We start from the raw sequence: 24,801 nt of genomic DNA, 5'->3' as shown, positions 1-24,801 counted from the left end.
TGATCATGCCACCTCACCCCAGCCTGGGTGACAGTGTGAGACAATATGTATAAAGAAACTCTGGACGATCCCCAATAAAATGCTGTATTAACACTCATCTTTGGGGAGGGCAGATTGGGAACTGGGTTTCTGAAATATGAGAGGTACAGAACGCTCTATACTTTCCTATATGTTTAAAATGTTTGAACCATGTGAATACAATCTTTTTTTTATCCATGTTCAGTAGATTTTCTCTAATTTTCAATTTTAAAGATGTGGGGTACAATTCAGGGTTAGCTAAACCAATGTTCATTATACAGGTACCCTTGTTGATGAGGTGTGCCTCCCACCTTCCCTGGCAGTTTCCCTCGACTGCCAGTCCTACCACCCGCTTCTCCTGCCCCGGAAGGATCTTTTTCTTATAGTATTAAGATAATTATTCAAGGTCTGCTTATGAGTGAGAACATGTGATACACAGTTCTTTGTTTCTGTGATAAATCACTCAGTATTATAGATTCTAAGTCCACCCAAGTTGCTGCAAAGTTCATAATTTTGTCCTTCTTTAAGGCTGCATAATATTCCATTATGTATATGTACCATATGTTTTTTTTTATCCAGTTCTCTTTTGATGGGCAGCATGGCTGGTTCCATGTTTTTGCTATTGTGAATAATGCTGCAAAAACGTGTGTGCAGGTATCTTTTTCACAGAGTGATCTGAGTTCCTCTGGGTATATTCCCAGTAGGGGGACTGTGGGTCGTATGGAAAGTTGATTTTTAGACTTTCTAGGAATCACCACATTGTTTTCCACAGAGGCTATACTAGTTTACACTCCCACCAACAGTGTAGATATGTTGCCTTTCCCCACATCCTCTCCAGCATCTGTTGTTTTTTTTGAGTTATTGATGATGGCCAGCCTGACTGGAGTTAGGTGGTATCTCAGTGTGGTTTTAATTTGGGAATACAATCTTACTCAAAGACAAACTGTTTCAAGACTCTAAAATTAACAATAACCACTACCAAGGATGGCAGAAACCTTTGGAGTTCCCATCAAGGGCATATCAGGACGCAGGCTGGGTGGGGAGTGAGAGAATCCCACAGTCCTGGGAACCTGCCAGCTCAGATCTGCCTCAGGATGGGCACTTGAGGCCCTAGGTTCCAGATGACAGAGGAGTGCAGAGGCGAGGCAGGGGCTGAGACCAGCTGGCCTGTGGAAGACCGTGGGCAAGTCGTGCTGCAAATCTGCAAGTTCCATGCTCTGTTTCTTTTGCTTTTATTGGTTTTCCAGGAAAATGTGCTTCTGGAAAGCTTTACCCAGGTTGCGGCTGAAGTGAGAAAAGGGGGCTTTCACACCTCTGTCCTGATACATGGTCTCCTGTGGAACTTGGCAGTGGCTTCCCCACTTAAGAAACACTCTCCCCCGCTGCCTCCAAAAGGAAGAAACAATTCCCAGAGAATAGAGACCCCACTGATTAATTCCTCAAATCATAAGCATTTACTAAAAACCTGTGACGTGTTACACACATGCTGCTAGATGCCAGAAGAAAAGAATGGAACAGCTCAGGAGGTTCATCTTACCCACAAGCCAAGAGTCAAAAACATCACAGCATTAGGCATACCTAAGCCAAAATCACAGGGGCATCCTTCACCTGTAACTTCTCTAAGTTCACCAAGTCAGTTTGTGAAGGACAAGAAAGAAGAGGAAGACAGGGGAGCAACAACCAAATTCCACAGCCTGCGGCTTGTGGTTCCTCAGAGGCAGAAAAGATGAAAACCTCAACTCCCTGCACCTAGGACATGCATTTCTCGGGGGCTCAGAGGCCTGGGATGGGCAGCCTCCTCTCTGTTTCTCCCACTCTTCCCTGGGGTTTCTTCTCTGTCAACAGAAAAGCAATCACTTGCTGGGACAAAAAAGCATCACAGGGAATAATAAACAGACTGCTCCTAGGACAGAACCTGACTCTTTTTCCTGTTAGAGTTTCCTGAGCACTTGTTAGATGCCAGACACTTATCAACAGCATAGGCGTTTCTACATTTAAGCCTAAAACAGAACTGCAAGACAGTAGTAATATCCCTACCTGTTATACACAAGGAAACGGACCTCTACAAGCACAGGCCAGAGGCAGCAGGCATCTTGTCAAGAGCAGGTCCTGCAGTGCCCACTGCCTGAGCTGCACGTGACAGCCTCTCCACAGCCCGTAGCCCCTTCACGCTTGCAACATCCTCAATACAATGGGGGCACGATACAGATCCCTGACCCAGGGGATCATCGCAAGGGGAAAACAAATTAATTTTCATCACGTTCTTAGACGGTCCTAGCCCACGGCGAGGCTCTCTGGGCCAAGTTCCACCAGGTTCATCCATTCTCCTGAGCACTGAGCCCCACTGCTTCTGAACATCTACTCACACACGAAGCCAGGCTAGTGGATCCTATTCCAGGACTGATGACCTGCAAACACTCGTGAAGAGGGCAGTATAAGAGGGCAGACCACCCTGATAAAAGGGCGAGAAGGCAGGGGCTCGGAGAAGAGGGTTGCTGGCACGCACAACTGGCATGGAAGCAAATGCTCAGCCTCTGCAGCCTTGGGTGTTCTGCTTCTCATACCGGGCCTTCCATGCCCAGCTTCACGTGAAAACAGAATGCTGCTGCTACCAACCACCATCACAGCCACTGGATTAGACAGAGGAGGAAGCTGGGAAGCTGAGCGTCACGTGAAGGGAACACTGATATGGGACCCACCCAAGAGGGAAACAGAGCACCAAGTTCAGTCAGAAGCCAGAAGCAGCTATGATAGGAAAAAAGTGAGGACCACTCATTGGGCTGGGTTATCTCACTCCTTCTCCCAGGCTGACCGGCTGGGACACTGCACCAGCTGACAGGATTTCCTGTTACGGTACAGACCTGCAGTCTCACCCCTCGCCATCCTGGCAACCAACACTCCGCCACAGCTGGCTCCATCCACAGAGGGGCAGGGCTGCCGGCCAGCCAGCAGGCAGAGCAGACCAGGGAGAAGGGACGGGCAGAAACCACCTTGGACACGGGTCACAACTGCCCCTTCGCACAGGGGAAGACTCCCAGCCACACAATGCCTGCCTCTTCCTCAACCCTCCTCCCAGGTGAGGCTAAGGAGGCTGAGGCAGCTGTGGGCAAGTGCTGCCCATTCGCCAGGACAGTCAGGACCGCCGTGCCAGCTGTTAAGTGCGTCTGTGCCATCCCGTGAGAGGGGCTTTCCCAGTCCCCCCAAGCACCCCGGCCCTCCACCCCAGTCCTTCTGTGAGATCCACCCAGACTGCCTCATGATCCAGGAGCAGCAGGGGTCTTCCAGGGTCCAGTGTCCAATGCTGCAGCCAGTCAGTATCCCTCAACCTGACTGTCATGCATTCTGGAGATCACTCGCCGCCCTTCGGCAATGGGACATGTTTCACGGCGGCAGCATCTTCTCGGCAGCAACACATGGAAAGGCTCTCCTCTTGCGCGCTCTATGGGGCCACGGGAGATGGAGCCTATGACTCAGGGCATTCTTGTTCTCCCCCTTCTGTTGTCTGCATTCTGGTGGGGACAGTGAGAAGCAGGAGGAAATGGACACGGGCATGTCCTGAACTCCTGGTGACGCAGCACACGCTGTGCTGGGCAGTCTGCAGGTGGCACTTCGGATTCTCCAAAGCCTCGTGGGGAGGACCGTACCTTCATCTGTCGCCGAGACTGATGCTTGGAGCCTTGCTCAGGACCCACTCTGGTAGGGCCCAACTCAAATGACACCTGAGTGTTAGGCAGTGGCACCCCACCCTCGGGGCGGGCAGGAAGGGAAGCAGGGGTGTGCACGGGGAGGGCCAAGGCAAACCCTCTACCACCAGCAGCCTGGCCTCCGCTCCCCAGGGGGCAAGTGCAGCGCCGCCAGACCTGAAAGAGTCCAGAAACCTGGATTTTTAGGTGAGGTGTCTAGATTTCCAAACAGCGCTGAGGCCAGACACTGCATGGCCGGCCCTATGAGTTTCCAACATGCCACTACCCTTCCTCCCCAAAGCGACGTCTGTTCCTAGACCACAGCAGCACAGGGCAGCAACCCATCGTCACATAGTGTCATCCAGACCAAAGAGAGGAGACTCACATCATCCCTCCCGAGCTAGACCCCTCAGAAGACAATGACCCCATGACTGCATGACCTATTAGTGAACGTACACCTGGAGTAGCAAGACTGGGAAATGCCAGCTCTGTGTGGCTCTTGCAGCTTCCTTACCGAAGGCTTAGGAATGCCAAAAGCTTGGGTTCGAATCCCAGCACAGGCACTTACTCGCTACGTGACTCTGGGAGTTATTCTACCTCTCTGTGCCTCCTTGTCAAAGAGGAATATCCTCTATATCTCTTAGTGATGAGTTTTAGAAGAGTGAGCAGACACGAAGCACTTAGGACAGAGCCTGGAACACACCAGATGCTAAGCAAGTGTCTGCTATTATCATCACCGCCTGGGAGCAGGCCTCAGACAGGACTGCCCTGCCAACCTGTGGGCTGATCCGGGTTCCCTTTCCTTCTGTCCGCCCAGTGCTTCCCCCAGCTGTGCGTCTCACCACAGTCAACAGACTCTACTAAAGAGGTGGAAAATGTGAGGTAGATTTCCCTTCGGGTTTGGGGCAGCCAACTGACTCAGAAGGAGGACGCTTCTGCGCTTCTGCACAGACCTGTCAGAGGTCAAGCACAATTCTTGGACTCCCCCACCTTCCCTTGAAAGTCTCTGGGGTTTCCTTCACACCGCCGCCTCCACCCCCTCAAGAAAAGCAGCGGGGTGGCTGGAGAGAGAAGGAAGATGTGTGTTTCCTGCCCCAGGCCAGCTGCAGATAACTCATCTCAGCTTCTGGAAACCTCATCTCTGAGCATTTATTTCTGTGCAGAAAAAGTCCTCCCAGGGAACGGGAGGGGCTAGGAGGACAGGCAGTGAGTTGTGGCCAGAAAGCCATATCCCCACCTGTTCCTCCTTTATAGTGCAACTTAGACATCATTTCCTCTTATTTTGTTTTTGAGTTGGAGCCTCACTCCGTCACCCAGAGTGGCATGCTCACAGCCACCCCAGCGTCAACCTGCAAGGCTCTGGCCATCCTTCCGCCTCAGCCTTCCAAGTAGCCAGAACTACAGGTGCCGCGCTACCACGCCCAGCTAATTTTTTGATTTATTGTAGAGCTGAGGTCTCTCCAAGTGGCCCAGGCTGTTCTCGAACCTGTGGGCTCAGGCAATCCTCTCACCTCAGTCTCCCAAAGTGCTGGAATCATTCCCTCTTAAATCTAATTACATGCCATCCTCTGCATGCCCTGGCACTCCAGATTCTGCTGAAAACACTCTCTGATAACCACCTACTTTTAACACTGTACACTCAGTTCTTTCACTCTGCTGTAAGCTCCCCAGGACAAATAACAGCCCCCTCAGTGACCACTTTAGGACATGCCCAGTCCCTGCTGAGCACCTCACACTCATTCAACAGAGAGAAGAAAGAATGGACGGCCCCTCCTTTGATGTACATCCCAACCAATCCAACAGTGATGGCACTGAAGAACCTGCGCACATAGGTTCTTAGAAGAACAGTCAATATCAATTTTGTTTTGTTTCCACACTTTTCTAACTCTTCTTAGTCATATAAAATCAGGAGAGTTGGCTGAAAAGACTGTTTAGGGAGAGTGCGCTTCTGTTTCAGACAGCGTAGCCACTCTGGCTCTTGGAAGGGGAGCTTGAAACCCAAACCTCTAACCCAGACTTGTCTCCACTGCCAAAATGCAGCCACGTCAGGATGGAGAGGGGCATTAAAAACCACAACACACCACAGAGAATTGAAACAAGAAGACTCCCAGATCAGCCCAAGCTGTGGCAGATGGAAACTTAGGGAAGCCAGAATTGCTGACTGTGATACTAAATATAATAAATATATTTAGTCAGAATATATGTATTCTAAGATATCATCTTCTTGCCTCCAAGGACATAGCAATGTTCAAACTCTGGTTTCTAAGGCAGTTTCAATAGAAAATATTCTGATTTGTGGTTTTTATATTGCCAGACTATGTGCTCTGACTTGTGTTTGGGGGAACCTTGCTGTGGAGACGTTGTCTCTGGACCCACCGCAGTCCCAAGTCCTTCCTTGCGGCTCCTTCAAAATCTATCTGCTAGAATTTGAGCTAGAGTCGATTTTCAACGGCATGTCTTCAATGAAAGGGCCAAGTATGTGCAAGGACTGCACTCCGGGATGCAGTTACATAAAACATCTTCTTTCCCAGTCACCCTTTGCACGGACTCATATTTAAGTAAATTTGCACACTTTCCCAGTCACCCTTTGCACAGGTACACACTGACTCCAGAGTTAGAAAGATGGCCAGGGCCAGTTGAGATGAGTGGCCCAGGGAAGCTGATTTAGGCTCTGACCCTGCACCTGGATAATCCGTCAAGAAGTTTATTACCATTTGGCTTGGGTCGCATCAAGAACTGAGAAAGCCATTTCCTCTTGTTCTTTTCTCTGTGGAAAGGAGAAACAGCTGGCTTTCCTCATGAGAACTCGGCCTCACTCAAGCTGCAGCTCCAAACACGCTCCTGGAGGAGGCTGCCCCAGGCAAGCTCGCCCTGTCCAGGCTGCCGTGAGGTCTCTCTGAGGCGCTCTTCATGCCCTGTGAGCCCACGAGGCACTCGCCCACCATGGCTCACGTCACCACTCCTCAGTGTCCAGGTAAGGAGCACAGCTCAGGACTGGCGTCTATCACACAGTTATTACGCACCAGATCCTCACCAAGGATGCTGCTAGGGGATCACCTCAATCCCCTTGACCACCTTGAGGTCGGTGCCATTATGACTACCCTCATTTTATAAAAGAAAAAGAAAAGAATGGAGTAACTTGCCCAAGGTCACATGGCTAGTCTAATCTTGATCCCCAGAGCTGCTCTCTTAAGGTAAAAATTTCTGCTGAACCTAGCGCTGATTTTCTTGCACCTCGAAGGGCCTTCACAAGTGACTGAAAAACAGGCTTGAGAACAACTTAGCCTTTTTTCCTTCCACATCTCCTTTCCCACATTTCTACAATCCTGTGCCCCCACTGGTCCCGCCTCAACCCTGCTGAGCTGACAGATTTATTCTCCAAACAAGCCTTCCAAACAAAAAAGATGAGAAAAGAAAAGCCAAACCCCAAGTGTGCAGGCGAATGTAAGCAGAGAGTGCCATGTCTGTTTTGGGGTTCCCGACCCTGTAACGAGGGCCCCTGTATCTGTCTCCATGGAGGCCCCAGCAGAGGTGAGGGCTCAAGCAGATAGGTGGGTCATGTCAAAGTGAGTCCGGGTCACACGGACGCGTGGGACATACTTCACGTCTTCGGTTATGATGAAGCCAAGTCTCTAATATGAAAGTCTATCTCCTTTTAATCGCTGCATTAGAGAAGGCCGGAGGATGAAAGGTACAGAAACATGGAGAACGGAAGTTCTGATCTTTAAAGCTTTAACTCATCCTGGGCTCAGTTCACATCTGAGCAAATAGTTTCAAACCCCAACGACGTGTTTCCCACCAGTCTGAAGAATCACTCACAACAGAGGCACACCTTCGCGGTACCCCCCACCCCAAACTGGAAACGAGGGCAAGAATCACAGAGATGACAGAGGATGGCGTCACAGAGGACTCAGGAAAGGAATGACAGCGCACACCCACAAAAATCAGGAAGCAGCAGCTTAGCCCTTCTCCCAACGTAACACTTCTCTGCCACTACAACACACTGCCAAGAACAAAGGTGTTGTGCGCGTCATGACCACGGTTCCTGGCTGATAACTCTCAGACGTGAGATCAGTGTTGGGTTTGTTAGGCCTCAGAAACACACCGCCTGACCTCTTCCACCCTACTTTCATCCACCCCAAGGCAGAGCTCAGATCTTCACCCTCCCTTCTAATTGCAGTTCTTAAGACCCCGCCCAGAGAAGGGACTTCTCTGTACACCGGGGGAAGGAACGCTGACATCACGAAGCTTCCAAAATAACCCAAGAGGACTGGATTCTGAGAGCTTCCTGAGAGCTGAGGTTCCCAGAGGGTGGCACCCAGGGAGGGCATGGAAGCCCCCATCCCTTTCCCCAGGCCCCACCATACGTAGCTCTTCATCAGTATCCTCTGTAATAATACCCTTTATTATAAACCAGCCAAGGTTAATTGTTTCCCTGAGTTCTGTGAGCCGCCCCAGCAAATTAAACCCAAAGAGGAGTATCTTAGGACCTCTGACTTGAAGCCAGTGGGTCAGAAGTTCCAGAGGTCTAGGTGTGCACCAGGTGTCTGGGATTGGGGGATGTCCTGGAGACTGAACCCTCAGCCTGTGGGATCTAACACTCTCTCTGGAGAGACAGCATCTGGACTGAATCGGAGGCCATCCAGCTGGCATCCGTGCTCAGTGGTGGGAAGAAGCCCCCTCACGTGGCCACAGAAGTCTTCCGTGCTGGTGACTTGTGGTGTGAGAGCACAGCGTTTTCCCTGAAGCACCATGCTTCCTGCCAACTTCATATGCCGAAGCCTTAGCCCCCAGTGTGATGGGATTTAGAGAAGAGGCCTTTTCGGAGATGTGAGGGTTAGATGAGGTCATAAGAATAGGGCCCTCGAGATGAGGTTAGCATCCTTATCAGAGGGGAGATCAGAAAGCTTGCTGTCTCCCCCTGTCATACACAAAGAAGAGGTCCTGTGCGTGTACGGTGAGATGCTGGCCCTCTTCAAGCCAGGAACCCATGGCACCTTGATCTTGGACTTCCAGGCTCCAGAACATTGAGAAACAGATTTCTGTTGGATAAGCCACTCAGTCGATTTGTCATGGCAGTCTAAACAGTTGTTCAAATCCTGACTCCACGGTTCCAGCATGGTTGTGTGACCTTGGACAAGTCACTCCGTTTCTCTTGTCTGCAATTTTCTGCTTTGCCAACTGCACATAACAAAGGACAGTGAGGGAAGTTGGACGCACTGATGTTCGGGGAAGACACCTCACACCTTCACAGGCTCGACACCCCAGCAGCAATGCCTCCCCAGGCATGCAACAGCTGGTCTTGTAAATGGGTAGCTTTTGACCACGTTCAGTCCACAGATATGTTTTGTTTGGCCTGTAGCAAATGTCTGAGGAAATGTGGATTATTTACCAACATTTAAAAGTCAGGAAACGTCACATAAAAATCTCCATTTCCAGCCCTTCTTGAAAAATAAGATGAATGCCGCCAGACCTGAGTTCTGACAGAGTCATTCCCTTTTGACAGAGGATGATATCACAACTCCAGGAGCCCAGGCCAGCTTCACCAGCTTAGAAGAACTGCCTGGCACCTGAGGGCTTCTGAGGTGGCAGCATTGGGCGGACAGGGCTACTGAAATCTGGCTTGGCCTGTGCTTCTGAGCAGCCCACCACAGAGCTTTTTAGTACAACTTCAGACTCGGCCTCCTGAAGTGAAGAACAGTGACATTCCTGAGTCACTGCTTTGTTTATTTGTATGACTCCTGTGAGCAAAAGAACCTCCTGGAAAAGTCAGAATCTCAGCTCTTGGAGGAAAATTGAGCTCTTGCCACTTGGGGGTTGGCTGACCCAGTGATGCCAGTCATTCAACTTCTTGGGGCTTCTGTTTCCTCCTCTGTAAAACGAAGCCTTGGGCTCGATAGCCTCTTTTGTCTCTTCCATATTTATGTAAGTATGATGTGAAATTCAAGCACTTGGGTAGAAATTCAACACAGCTCTTCACCGATAAGCTCTAAAGGTTTTAATGAAAGCAGAACTCTCAAAATACCTCACTCTCCCCATAGGCCTAATACAGGCCTCAACTCAACGTAAACAGGTCCAGAGTAGTGGCCCTGTTTGTTGTTTTGCCCACTTTAGTCTGTAGCCTTGATGGTCTGCACTGACACCCAGAGAGGAATGAATCCTGGGGCATGAAAAGACCCGTTGGTTCAGCTTCCCGTCCCTGCCTGACTTTGCTATCATTTCACCAAAACATAAACCCAGCCGCAACCCACCCAACCTCTGTGCTCCACCCACCTGGGTGAGCCCTCCTCTGGCTCATTGCTCACTGCCACTTTAGCACCTCTGCACAGACCGCTTTCACCACCTGGAGCCCGCCTTGCCTCATTCATTCCCAGAGGGGGTCAGATCGCAGCACCAGCATCATGTCCTCCTCTCCTGGCCTCCTTGGCAAGATCAAGTCATACCAACGTGGGCTTTCGTCAAATCAGCTGTGTTGTAGCAGCTGTCACAGTTGCGCTTTTATATTTTACACATGCAGCGAGTTGCTAATGATTACCTTCCCAGCTGAATATAAATTCCAGGAGGGCAGAGTCCACAGCTGTCTTTCCTTCTTATTGTCTCTCCAGTGCCCAGTCGACAGGGAGGCACTCAAATATCTGTACTAGTTTTTAAGTCACTTAGAAAAGGGAAGAACATTAATGGGAAAAATTTGAAAACAGTCACCCTCGGTACGGAACAGGACAGGGATGTCCACTCTCACCACGCCTACTTAACATAATACTGCAAGAGTCCTAGCAAGAGCAATCCACCAAGAGAAAGAAATAAAAGACACTCAAATAGGCAAGGAGGAAGTCAGACTATTCCTGTTTGCAGATGACGTGATTATTTACCTAGAAAACCCTAAAGGCTCCTCTTCTCCAAGAAGCTTTCTAGACCTGATAAATGACTTCAGTAAAGTCTCAGGACACAAACTCAATGTACAAAAATCAGTAGTGTTTCAATACACCAATAACACTCAAGTCAAGAACCATATCAAGAGCTCAATCCCATTTATAATAGCTAAAAAAAAAAATAAAATAAAATACCTAAGGATACACCCCAACCAAGGAGGAGAAAGAGCTCTACAAGGAGAACTGCAGAACACTGAAGAAAAAAATCGTAGATGACACAAACAAATGAAAGAGCATCCCACGTTCATGGATCGAAGAAGGAACATTGTTAAGTGACCTTTCTGCCCAAAGTAATCTATAGATTCAACACAATCCTAATCAAGCTATTGACATCATTTTTCACAGACCTAGAAAAAACAATCTTAACATTTTTATGGAACCAAAAAAGAGCCCAAATAGCTAAAGCAATCCAAAGTAAAAAGAATAAATGCAGAGGTATCACACTGCCTGACCTCAAATTCTACTACAAGTCTATGGTAACTAAAACAGCATGGTACTGGCACAAGAATAGCCAGATAAATCAATGGAACAGAATGGAGAACTCAGAAATACAGCCCCATACCTAAAAACAACTGATTTTCAACAAAGCCAACAATAATAAATAATAGGGAAAGGACACCCTATTTAATAAATGGTGCTGGGGAAACTGGCTCACCATTTGTGGAAGATGAAACTGGATGCCTACCTCTTACCATTTACAAAATTAACTCAAGATGAATTCAAGACTTAAATGCAAGACCTGTAGCTATAAAAATCCTAGAAGAAAACCTAGGAAACACTCTTCTGTACATTGGCCTGGGCAAATAATTTATGACAAAGACCCCCAAAGCAACTGTGACAAAAACAAAGCAGACAAATGGGATTTAATTAAACCGAAAAGCTTCTGCACAGCAAAATAAATAACCAACAACATGAACAGAAAACCACAGGAATGGGAGAAAATATTTGCAAATTATGCCTCAGACAAAGGACTAATTCAGAAGTGACAAGGAACTCAAACAACTCAATGTGAAAAAAACAATCCTATCAAGACGTGCAAAGGACATGGACAGACACTTCTCAAAAGAAGACGTACAAGTGGCCAACACACATGAAAAAAATGCCCAACACCACTAATAATCAGACAAACGCAAATCAAAACCACAATGAGATATCACCTTAAACCAGTCAGAATGGCTATTATTAAAAAGTCAAAGAACAACAGCTGTTGGTGTAGTTGTAGGAAAAAGAGAACACTCATCTTCTGTTGGCTGGATTGTAAACTAGTTCAAGCAGTACGGAGATTTCTCAAAATACTAAAAATTTAATGACCATTCGATCCTGCAATCCCTTTATTATCCCAAAGGAAAACAAATCATTACATTAAAAAATATACCTGGCTATTCTTGTACCAGTACCATGCAAAGTCATGAAACCAACCTAAGTGCCCACCAACGGTTGACTGGATCATGAAAACGGGATATAGATACACCTGGAATATTATGCAGCCATATAAAACGATGAAACTGTGTCCTCTGCAGCAACATGGATGGAGCCAGAGAACATCATCCTAAGTGAACTAATTCGGGAGCAGAAAACCAAACGCCACGTGTTCTCACTTATATGCAGAAGTAAAATGGCCACCAAGATGGAAATAATAGATGGGGGGGACACCAATAACGGAGCAAGTGAGGAGGGGGGTTTGGATTCAGAAATGACCTATGGGGTATTATGTTCACCATCTGGGGAATGGACCAGCTGAGACCCAATCCCCACCAGTATACAATATGTCCATGTAACAAACATGCACTTGTACCCCCGAACCTAAAATAAAATAATTTACAAAATAAAAGGGAGAACAGTGATAAAACCCCAAGCCGTCTGGTTCCAACCAATCAGTGCCTGCCAACCTAAGCCACATTGCCTAATAGGGCACCTAATGGCTAAGCAGAGCACAATAAATGGTCACAGAATAAACGACAGCGCCCCTCCACCAACCCTCTGCCTCCCACTCCCAAAACACCCTGCCTGTGTGAGCACATGATTCTGGATCGGAATTCTAGAACTCAACGCTCTTAAAAGCAACCTGACAGCTAACAGAAGACACATCAAGACCCAGACAGGAAGAAACCAGACTTAAGGCTCCTGGTGGCGCTGCCCGTCTGCTCCGGCTCAGGCCATGGCTGGCCCACCACATACCTGATATTTTCATTCAGCGTGTAGAGCTCGTTGCTTTGCAAGCCACCCCCTTTGAACACATTGAGCACAGCAGTCTGCACGCTGCAGGGAACAGAAACAACCCCTGGTTAGAGAGTCTGCCTTCCAAGGCCACTTCAACAAGTGGCTCCGGGCTGAAGGCAGGTGGGAGGGCCAGGAAGCCCGTGGCTCAGACCCGGCCATGTTCTCGCTCCCAGGAGTCCATCATTTCCTCCTCAGCATCCTGCTTTCTTGCAGGTCAGCGGGTCTCCCTGCCTCGCCTCGCCAGCAGCCTGGCCGTGAGCAGCCACAGGAACAGGACAGCAGTGGGATCCGCTCTCAGGAAACTGCCTGGCCAGCACCACCAAGCCCAGATTCCAGGATGGCGTTTCCTGCCAGCAGGAGCTGACCGTGCCGCGGGCTCTCACCTAGCGGGTTTGTCTTCACAGGGAATTCTGGTGACCTGCGCTAACATGAAACAGTAACTCCTTGCCTGCTCAACGGCACTTTCCTTGAAGAACCTCCTGCAGGCTGGCCTTCTGGGCCCGCCCACTCCCACCGCCACTCCTGTGAATGGACAGGCAATGGTGAGTCCCTTGAGGGGCCACCGCTGGGCTTAACAGTCTCTGGGACCCCAGCCCCATATTTCAGCAAAGGAGTTGCTTACACTCTTGTCTATACCAAGGGCCCCAAGCCTCTTCTTAAAGAACAAGGATCCATTTAACCCCACATGTTTCAGAGCCCCCCCATCTCCATCACCAGAGTTGGGTTTTCTGTGTCCATTCATTGAAAAATTCATAATGACCCAAACTACAAAGAAGTCATTCATGCCTTAAAATAATGATGCATGTAATTTACCCATAGAGTATCTTCACAGATTTGAAAACGGTGACCCAAAGAGTGTAAGACATAGCACTCATTTCAAAAATAAAAATAAATTCACTGAAGTCAAATACAGCCTCTCACAACAACGTTAGCAGGTACACCGATGCCAGTGGGTTCCTAGAACCCTCACCTAGTGGAGGAAGCCTTTACTACAAGGGGTCTACCCTCCAGATGATAATTCCAGGTTTTTAGGGTCCCCTGGTATGTCTTATCTTATCAAATTGAAGGTAGGTTATTGGCTGGGCACGGCGGCTCAAGCCCGTCATCCCAGTAGTTTGGGAGGCCAAGGTGGGGGGATTGCCTCAGTCCACGGGTTCAAGAACAGCCTGAGCAACTTGGCGAGACCTCATCTCTACAATAAATAAAAAAATTAGCTGGGTGGTGCGCGCCTGTAGTTCCGGCTACTTGGAAGGCTGAGGCAGAAGGATGGCCGGAGTCCAGCAGGTCTATGCTGGGGAGTCCGTGAGCATGCCACTGAGCTCCAGCCTGGGCAACGGAGGGACTCCAACTCAAAAAAAAAAAAAAAAAAAGTAGGTTACCGGTACCAGCCCACTCTCGAATACTCTGACAGTTCGGGGTATGCCCAATGAGCATGAATGGCCGCTGTAAATTCCAAGCCAACTTTCCCAGGGGGTTAACTGCCTTTGTCGGGTCTGATGCTCCCGGGGGGTCCACCTTCAGGCTGCCAAAACCAGGGAAGCTGGCGAACATTCGGGAACCGAAGAGACCCTCCCCTGGCCTGCAGTCAGCCTTCAGCGGCAGGCCCAGGGAGCAGCGAGCGCAGCCTCGCCCAGGCACCTCCCCGCACCACTCTGCCCTGCCCTGGACGCCCCCTTTACTTGTTCCAGGCCAAGCTGGAGCTCAGCTGCAGGGCCTGCCGGGCGGCGTGGAATCGCGGCAGGTCGCTGAGCACCGGGGAGCTCAGGAAGCGGGGTCGAGGCCTGCGGAAGGAGCCCATCCTGGGGGGCTCGAAGGGCAGGGGCGGAGCGAAGCCACAGGTCATAGGTCCAGGCGAGGGCTCAGCTTCCCCTGAGGACCAGAAGGTTCTGATGGCCCACACGGAGGGCGTCTCCCAGGGCTGCCTTCTGCCCCTCGGGCTTCCTTACAGCCACGTGCCAGCCAATACCTGAAAAGAGAGGGGAGCTTCATTGAGAACTCCTGGCCTGAGGAGACCACGTGACAGAGGACGCTGCCTGGGACTTTCTGGCCAAACTGTCCTAAAAACAGCTCTGGGACGCAGCAGTGGCATCTCTTCCAGACTGGCTCTCATTCGCAAGTTTTTACAGATCTCCTTTTGGTTATAGCATTGTGGTCATCCCAAAATAGGAAGTGACAGCAGGACCAGGTCGAGGTCAGTCCTACAGGGAAATGATTTCGAAGCACTCCTTGTTTCCGGCTCCCACACACCCATCAGTGGCACCACCTGGGCACTGCCTGGCTTCCTGTCGCCCACAATGCTGTGCGATGAGATTACTTTTTAAAAACTACTGGCCAGGTGTGGTGGCTCACACCTGTAATCCCAATGCTTTGGGAGGCTGAGGCGGGAAGATCAGTTAAGTCTAGGAGTTGGAGACTAGCCTGGACAATGGAGTGAGACCCTGTCTCTTTACAAAAGATTTTTTTAAATTAGCCAGTGGTGGCTGGGCTTGGTGGCTCAGTCTGTCATCCAAGCACTTTGGGAGGCCGAGGCAAGTGGATTACCTGAGCTCATGGGTCCGAGACCAGCCCAGACAACTTGGCGAGACCTCATCTCTACAATAAATCAAAAATTAGCCAGGTGTGGCAGCGCACGCCTGTAGTTCCGGCTACTCGGAAGGCAGAGGCAGAAGGATCACCAGAGTCCAGCAGGTCGACGTTGGGGTGGCCATGAGCGTGCCACTCCACTCCAGCCTGGGCGACAGAGTGAGACTCCAACCTCAAAAAAAAAAAAATTAGCCAGTTGTGGTGGTAGGCACCTAACAGTCCCAGCTACTTAAGAGACTGAGGCGGGAGGATCACCTGAGCCCAAGGTTTCCGTGAGTCATGACTGTGGCCCTGTAGTCCAGCCTGGGCAGTCGAGTGAGACCCTATCTCAAGAAAATAAAAAGTCTCTAGGAGAACACAGGAGCTCCTCTTCCTGGCACTGAAGATCGTCCATGGTATGCCCGTACACATCAGGCCATGGGTCCTGGTCAGCACCTCCCAGAGGACCAGTCTCTCCACTCGGCACACCTCACCAGGCCTTACCTGCCATTCCTTCTGGCCTCAGGACACACTCAGTGAGCATTTACTGTTTCTTAACTGCTGTGAGCTGTGACGTGTCCCAAGATTCCTAGGACTGAGTCCCCACCCTTACGGGACTCACAGCCTCCAGCGAAGATAAGTATTTGTGTGTTTGTTTTCGCAGTGGGTATTTACTGAGCAGCTACTAAGCACAGGCATTCATGGAGGTGCTGGGAGAGACAAGGGTGGTCCGGAGATCATGGTCCTGCCCCTAGAACCTGTGCCCGGCAGGCACTGCTCCATGCCCACAGGCCCTCACCCACGCCTCAGACCACACCCACGGCACCCCTGCAGTGTTCTCTGCCCTCTCCTTGTTGCTTATGTCTATCTGTCCGGCCTGCCTTAAAGTGTTGGGTCCAGGAGACCCTATGGCTTAGTGACTGAAGCAGCGGCTTGGGCGTGAACTTGGGTTTGAGTCTTCATGTGGCCACTGGTAGGTTGTGGGACTTTGGACACGCTGAGTCTCAAGTCCTCAGCTGTTCCCGGTGCCCGCCCCCCCAGGACTGGTAACACACCCAGCAGAGCCGAGGGCTTCAGGGGACGGCTGTTTCCACTCAGAGGGACCTTGGTGTCCTCGGCACGGCGGGCCCTGCCATTTCAGTCTCTGGCTCTGAAGTCGAAATGAGTGCCCTAAAGTGAGTTTCGGAGCTCACGAATGAGGGACAAAAATAAACACCCCCACGGTTACAGTCACTTTTTCTTGGGATTTAGTAGGTTTAGCCCCAAGCCTCGCTGCCAGCTCTCACCAGCTCACTCCGCGGCGTCCCAAAAACCAGTGATGAGAGGAAAAGGCGTATCCCAGCCCTAAGTGGCATTTGGCGGGGGGAACTGAGCTCCTGCCGCCATGAGACACACTGCCGTGGTCAAAAGGAGAGGCCGGGCCACTCGGGTGAGCGCCAGGGCAATCCGTCCTGAGGGCACTGGAGGAGCCAGCACCATCTGCAGGCAGCGACACAGTGACAGTGGACTTGCAATACCAAGGGCCACAAAAAGGAATGGCTTGTCCTGTCTCTGTTGTTCTACAGAAAAGGCTTGTGTACCATTGTCTCGTCCAGTCTTCGCCCCTTCACCCCAGGACCAGAATGAGCCAAGAGTTAACAAAATGTATCAGTAAGTGCTGGGGCAGTCATAACGGGCCTGTACATCTGGAAAGGGCTACGCAAATCAACGAACGAGGCGAAGAGGACACAAAGCCACAGAAGGTCCTTCGGAATCCTCACTGGCTGGCTGCGGATTTAACTTGCCCAGGAAAGGTCACACGACTGGGACAGGGTCCGTCTCACTGCCCTGCTTTAAACGGGCCTGCTAAGCGCTCTTTACCTGTGTCACAACAGGCCAACCACTCCTTTCACAGGAGCTTTCAACCTGAGGCGATCACAGCACTGGTCCGGGGAAGCAGGAAAGGAGGCAGTCTGGATGGCCCTGGCATTCCCCTTCTACCTCCCTGGCAAAACACCCCCTTTCCAGGAGGCAGCAAGGCACTGGGGACCTCGGGCTGGCTCCGACCCCTCCACGTCTCCAGGCCAGGGGACACCGAGGACCTCAGGCCGGCTCCATCCCCTCCATGTCTGGGTGCCCCAGGCCTCCTACTCCAAGCGGTCTGAACACCCAGCAGCGCACAAGGACAACCCCCGCAACGCCCCCCATAAGGGTGATGTCTGCAGCTCCAGCAGCTCAGGTCAACCACAAAGTCACAACAAGGAGTCACCGCTGACTCATGTTTCACTTCCCCATCTACCGCTCTCCACCCTGCTAGATGAGGGGAGTGGGAGGCCGTCCTGGTCTCCAGGAGGCCTCCCTGGAGCACCCCGGAGACACTGCCAAGAGCAGCCTGAAGGGAGAAGCGGACGCACCCTAGATCCTCCTGCTATAGGGCTAGACCCTCAAGCACGGGCTCATCCTGGCCTACATGTGGCAAGCCAGAAGATGACAGGACAGACAGAGCCTCAGCATCTGGCCAGTTCGGCCCCGACTAGAGATGGCAGGTGTGGAGCCGGAGCAAAGAGGCAGGAGAGAGCAGAACTGGCGCGAGGCCAGGCTCCCTGACAGCCAAAGCAGAATGCCCAGCCCTCCCCCCCCGAGGCCATGCTGCACCCTCGAAGATACACACTGGACCCTGTTCCTCTCTCCTCACGCCTGAGTCGCCGCTTGAGACAAAGGTGAAGGCCAGGTGGGAGTAGGGCGGCCTCAACTGTCTGCCTGACATGACGCCAGGCACCACAACAGGCAGCCTCACTCAGCCCTCACAAGCGCTGTCCCAGGGTCTGAGACACTAAGCAACCCGCCCAAAGTCACACAGCTCCTAAGTGGCAAATCACTGACTGGTGCCTTCATTGACCCAACTGCCCAGGCCATTTCCACTTTGCCACATTGAGGAACTTGGCCTGAAAACAGAGCCAAAGCTAGCAGGTTAGTGAGGCATGCCAGTCAGGAGACTTTACATCAAAAGTTGAATGCCAAGATAAATAAACTGGCATGAGGAAATCTGTGGCTATATTTAATGGGAAGAGGAGGTGAGAAAGGGTGAAAGGAGACAGCACAGGCTACCCTGGTCAGAGACCCACCACCTACTGGCTGGGTGCCCTTGGGCAAGTTACTTGACCTCTCTGAGGTTTGATCTCCCATATGAAATGAGCATGCTAACAAGTGATGACCTCAGAATTGCAGGGAAATAAAACGAGTAAATATCTGTAAAGCACCGAGAGCATTGCCTGGCAAACTACATAAGTGCTTGTTAAGTAAAATAAAATAACCTTGTGGTTATTTCTTCTTCTTTTTTTTTTTTTTTTGAGTCAAGGTTTCACTCTGTCACCCAGGCTGGAGGCCAGTGGCACATTCACAGCTTACCACAACCCCAGCTTTCTGGGCTCAGGCAATCCTTCCACCTCAGCCTCCCGCATAGCTGGGACTACAGGCATGTGCCACCAGGTCTGGCAGGTAATTTTTGACTTTTGTGGAGATGAGGTCTCACTTTTTGCATAGTCTGGTCTCAATCTCCTGGGCTCAAGCAGTCCTCTCACCTTGGCCTCCCAAAGTGCTGGGATTACAGGCCTGAGCTACCACACCCGGCTTGTTGAAGCTATTTCTAAACTGCCAAGCTGTGACAGCAGTGGGACTCCGACAGTTCCCTCCACTTTGGATGGCCTCAGCAGCATCTGGAAAATATCCCACTCATGAGGAGGCAAGGCCTCTGAGCCTGCAAGGCCATCACACACTCGGGCCTGCCTCTTGGGGCCTGTGACACCTTGTGACAGAAATCGACTCCGCATCTGGGCAGCACGTTCCTCAGTTTCAAAGGGCTTTCCCACACAGCGAGATGCTTCTGATCACATGCCAAACCCACAAGGTGGATGGAGCAGGGCTTCTGACACAAACGAGGAGACGGAGACCTGGGCAGGTGATCGGCTTCGCTGAATCTAGAAAACTGTCAGGTCAGGCACCCAGACCCATCCAGAGTCTCCCAACCTCAAGCCTGGCCTGCCAGTGTGCCTGCCAGGAGAGGCTTTCTTTCTTTTTTCCTATGTAACTTCAAAATATTTTCATGATGAAACACCCGTGAAAAGCGTATGCACATGCACAAATACATATCTGAAATGAGGACGATAAAATACCACCTGCATGAGAAATAAAATGCTACCTTGGAAATACAGATGCTACTTTTCCGATAATAGCATCCCTGCTGATTCATTATAAAAAAGTAAACATTCACCTAAGTCTGTAACACACACAGTGGAAGTCCCCCGGTTGGCCCCTTAGGGGGGAGAAGCTCCATCCCAGGGAACCTCCCTCTGAGATGACAGAGTGTCCCACGTCTGTGCTCCCAATAAGGCAGCCAACAGTCACACACGGTGTCTGGGCATGTGAAAGGTGGCCAACGCAACTGAGGAACGGAGCGTTAACTTTATTCACCTTTTAATAGCCGCACACATGTGCATACACAATATTTTAACAAGAATGGGCAGTTTTTTCTTTCCTTTTAATAATGTATCATGCCCATCTCCCCATAGCACTACATATTGATCAACCGGATTATTTTCAGCAGCAGCTCAGCTACTGCATTTAGGCGATATCCTGTTTTACTTAACGTATGCCCCATGAATGGCTATGTAGGTAGTTTCCAGATTGTTTTTGATCGCAGAGAATGAGCATATCTGTGATTCTTAGGAGCCGCGTGGCCATTTTTGTAGGGTGCGTTCTCAGAAGTGGAATGACTGGGTTAAAGGGCCCAGTGGTTCTCCACTCCGTGACCCCAACCCCATGGCCCAGAAATAGCACTGCAGAAAAGGAGGAGGCATGACAACTAATGCTCCAAAGGTTGAGGCCACGGGCCTGTATCGCTCGAGACTCTGGAGGCAGACACCCCCAGCATCTTTGGTCCCTCTGCCACTCGCTCATGGTGGCAGGCAGATAAAGTATCCCTGGCAGCCCCCGCCACATCACACATTCACTTCTCAACCGCCCAGACCTGCGAGTGTTACCCGACATGGATCTAAAGAGAGGAGCCAGGCCCGGATCGCCCAGGTGGGCCCATGTAGGCAATCGCACACGTCCTTGCAGGGGGTGCAGAAGGAGATCAGACAGGAGACACAAATACACATGGAGGGTGAAGGGGCATGGCCACAGAGACAGAGCGGAGGAGTGATGCCAGCAGCTACCCCAAGCCGGGAGAGGAGAGAAACAGACCCCCTCCTGGAGCTTCGAGAGGGAGTCCGCCTGCCCCACCTTGGCTCTGGTCTTTTGGTCTCCAGAACTGTGAGTACACGTTTCGGTTGTTTTAAGCCACGAAGCTGTAGTACTTTGTTACAGCAGCCACAAGAAACTAATACACCCACTGTGTGGCTTGGACCACACTGAACTACAGTTTCTACAATTGAGAATTGCCTTGGAGAATTGTTGTGATGACCAGAAAGTCGGTCTCTGAAGTACTTTGCCTGGTTCCTGGAATGACAGGTGCAGCGGAGGTTCTGAGCAAAGGCTTTCAAGCCAGGCTGCTGCCACCACTTCCTATGACAGTTGAATGAGATAATTCAAGTAGGACTCAGGATAGTCCTGGCACACAGTAAGTGCTTGGTCAGGCTACCTATTGCTTACCTTTTATGACCATCATAACTATCATACCTGTTAGTCCATCTGGGCTGCTATAACAAAACGCCACAGCTGAGTGGCTGACACAACAGAAATGTATTTTCTCGCGGCTCTGGAGGCAGACATCCAAGATCAAGGCGTTGGCAGGGCAGGGCTGGTTTCTCCTGAGGCTTCTCCTTGGCTTACAGAGGGCCACCGTCTTGCGAGAGACTAAGTTACACATGGTGACCAAACACTGCCCCTACAGCCGGTGTCTCTCTGGATGTCCAAATCACCTCTTCTTAGAAGGAAACCAGTCTGACCGGATTACAGCCCACCGTAAGGGCCTTATTTTAATGGAATCACCCCATCAAAGGCCCTCTCTCCAAGTTCTCCTCAGTCCTGTTCTGAGGTACTGGGGTCAGGGCCTCAACAGATGAATTTCAGGGGCACAATTCAGCCCAAAGCAACCATCATCGTCACCAACATCATCATCTTGAAAAATCCAATGTCTAACATCTCTGAGTTAAGAAAACCACAGAGTCTGGGTCAGTTTTCTTTTCTGAAGGAACAACGCAGTTTACATTTAGAAACATGTCCTTCCAGGGCAACCCCTTCGGGTCCCCTTTCACTGTGGGAGCTTTTCTGTCCTCTCAGTAAATCCTGTTTTCTCACTTAAAAAAAGAAAAAAAAAAAAGAAAAGAAGAAAAATGTCCTTCCAAAGAGATTTAAATGGCTAAACTTGGGTGCTGAAAGGGTTCGCGTCAGCGTTCTGGAGAACCAGATCCTGGGTCCAGGAAATAGGTGGCGGTCACAGGGTAACCAGGAGCACCAGCGACCTTGCTCTCTAAGACTCACCTCCCTGTTTCTTTGAAAACCTCTGCACCCAGGATGCAGAATGTGTGTCCTGGAGAAAAAGAATGCATCTTGCTTTCTCCTTCCGGCTGCCAGGGCCATGGGATGGGGACGGGGCAGAGCCTGCCGCCTGGCCAGTGGGGAGAGGCCGACAGTGCACTTAGTGGAAAACGCAAATGAATTCCACCAGGCTCCAACCTGTGATTCCGAAAAGGGAAGTAGAATCATGGCCCAATAGCTTAAAATAAAGAAGTGGGCGGCTTGCAGTGACTCTGCGGCTTCCAGGAAGAAGGCTTTCTGGGGGTCAACAACAAAGAAGTCAACGAAAACAGCCACACGGTCTGATGTGGCGGCTCGGAAAACGAGGGACAGCCAGTTCCCAGGCAAAGAGGAGAGACACCCACTTCATGCTCATCCTCAGAAGCCTGTGCAGTCAAAAAACCCGGCGTGCAAATCTTTCCCTGCATCACAAACGCAGACCTGAAGACCCAGCGTCCTTTGCATCATCAGGATTTGGATGGCGATGGGTCCCTGAACGCAACCCATCCGTTCACTGAGTGCAGCCAGCGTGGTCTCTTTCGTGACACTGGTGAGCACGACAGCACCGCTGACTGACTGCCACCGTGCAGCAGGCGCTTGATGTGCATGATCTCCGCGTTTTAAAAATGAATTTAGGGGATCTTGACCTTTAATGAAATAGAGGAAAGGCCCAAGCGCGTGTTGGAGATGTACTCATGTGTACCAAGTCACGGCATGCCGTGCGTTTCACACTACACATGACACTCGCGGTATGGGACAGCCCTTGTTTGGAAGCAGCTGTGTCTGATCTCATGACCACCAGGAGGTGGGTGCTGTCACCATCCCCACCTTACAGAGAAGGTAGTGTTTAACTTGCCCAAGGTCACCAGCTTATGGGAGGAGGCGCTGCTGGGACCAGAACCTCACAGTTCAGGGACTACCGCACACATACAGCTCGTTGCTTCAGTGAACTTAGAGGGTCCCCAAAGCTCTTAGGACCAACTTGCAAGCCCCAGCCTTGCAGCCTTACCTCTCATCACTCCGCGTGCCAGCTCATTGGCCCTCTCTCATTCCCTACCCTGGGACCTTGGCTCCTGCTGTGCCTTCTGCATGAGCTATTTCCCACCCCTTCTTGGAGCTCAACTCCACAGTCTTTATCACCTATCCTTCACTTGCTCAGAGAGGTGGTCCCCTGTTAGATCACATCACTCCCATAGGGTATCCTTCCTGCCTCTACTGTAGCCTTGTCACAGTCGACTACAGAAATCAGTTGGTATTGTTTTGTGAGGCCCCTAGGGCAGGCACTAGTCAGTCCTGTTCTCAGGTACACCCAGGGCTCAGCCCAGCCCCAAGAGGAGCAGGCACTCCTCAGATATTCTCTGAATGAGGGAATGAGTCACCTGTGTGTGAGGCACTACTGCCAGGAGACACACCCCAAATGACACGGGTTTGGAACCTGACCGACCGGGGTTCAAAGCCAGTCTCTGCACTTTATCGGCTGGGTGACCTGGGTAAGTCCCTCACATGCTTAATCCCAGCGTCCTTGTCTGTCAAGTACACGTGATGCTTCTCGAGGTGAGGATGAAACTGAGATCACCTGGATCATGCCCAGCACAGGGGAGGGGCCCCACAAGCTGTAGCTGGTATGAATACTTTTATACAGCACTGTGTTCTTTACAAAGCCCCCTTGGGGTCCACAGGGAGATAGCTGGCAGGGTGGGAGGACGGGCACCCTCAACCCATGTTGCTGGAGGTGCAGCCATCCGCCCTGATTGCCTCAGAGGGAAACTTGACAAGACCTACCACAATGACAAGGGCTGCACCCTCTGACCCAGCACTTCTACTTCCAGAAACTTTACTCCAGGATCATCAAGTGGCTTGTGTAATCAGGGTTTTACTGCAGCCTTCTTTATGAGAGGCCAACAGACTGGAGATAACCTAAGTGCTCACCATCATGGCCCGGGGCTGGTAATGTGTAAACTGGAACACTATGCAGCTCCAAGAAAGAAGGAGAAAGCACCTAAGGCGCTGACTGGGGTGCTCTCCAAGGGGCGCTTTGAACAAAAAAACACAGAAACGTATATGGCTGTGTAAGGCAGTCACCTGTGCAGAAGAGATGAAAATGAGCACTTGCACACTTCGCTGCATAAAGTGTCTCTGGAAGGACAGGCCGGGCTCTGATGACACTTGTCTCTTCCAGGGCATGGGCTGGACGTCAGGGACACGGTGGGGGGGGGTCTCTTGTCCCTTTTAAATTCTGAAACATGAACATGCATTCGTTACTCATTCAAATACATAATAAGTAAAGACAAAAGTGACTCCCTAACACCCCCCCCCCAAAAAATAAAGATAAAAATAAAAATTATGTGGCTTGTTCAAAGTCACTCGGCTATTAGGGGGAAGTCAGGATTCAAGCTCAAGTTGAGGCTCTGTTCATCGCAGCTCATTGACACAAATCTACTTGTTCACTACGTATTCCACAACAGAAGCTGCCTAGTGTAGGGAGGAAAAGCAGGCGAAAGGAAGCACCCATTTCTTTCCTTTTGCCTGCACCAGGCATCACCAACTAGCTGGCCCAAAGGGCTGGGCGGGGACCCTCCCAGCGATTGAGGCAGGCAGGCCGGGAAGCTGTGTCAGAACGCAGGTCCACCCAGGCTGAAGGACACGGCCGCTGCTCAGTCCCGTCTGGTGTGTGCCACCTCAGGACACAAGCCCACCTTGCTGGATCTGATTTTTCTCAAGAGAAGCCACAAATCCAGATTTTTTAAAAATGTGAAATCACCTGGTCTGATGTATAAGTGTTGGCAACTAACTCACCAGGCCAGTCAACTCCTTTGGGGACAAATCTGTAGACTTGTGACCCTTATTCTATCTTATCGCAGCTATGACCACCCACCTTCTCATACATTTTA

At 50.7% G+C, this 24,801-nt stretch overlaps 1 protein-coding gene across 1 annotated transcript in view; it reads right to left on the bottom strand.

Annotated features, from left to right (window-relative positions):
- PRR5L (proline rich 5 like) overlaps nucleotides 1-14,802 on the bottom strand; it is a 53,125-nt gene extending 38,323 nt beyond the window's left edge. Inside the window, exons 1-2 of the mRNA XM_021714091.1 lie at nucleotides 14,530-14,802; nucleotides 12,809-12,889 (exon numbers count right to left, since the gene is read on the bottom strand). Coding sequence (XP_021569766.1) covers nucleotides 12,809-12,889; nucleotides 14,530-14,693 — 245 coding nt within the window. The 5' untranslated portion in view covers nucleotides 14,694-14,802. The remainder of the gene's footprint in view (nucleotides 1-12,808; nucleotides 12,890-14,529) is intronic.
- Nucleotides 14,803-24,801: the final 9,999 nt, after the last annotated feature.

Source organism: Carlito syrichta, unplaced genomic scaffold (assembly GCF_000164805.1).
Source record: "Carlito syrichta isolate Samal-C Ts95f unplaced genomic scaffold, Tarsius_syrichta-2.0.1 Scaffold305211, whole genome shotgun sequence".
Classification (NCBI taxonomy): Eukaryota; Metazoa; Chordata; class Mammalia; order Primates; family Tarsiidae; genus Carlito; species Carlito syrichta.
The sequence above is the reverse complement of the archived record's forward strand: the minus strand, read 5'-3'. Positions and strand labels throughout refer to the sequence as shown.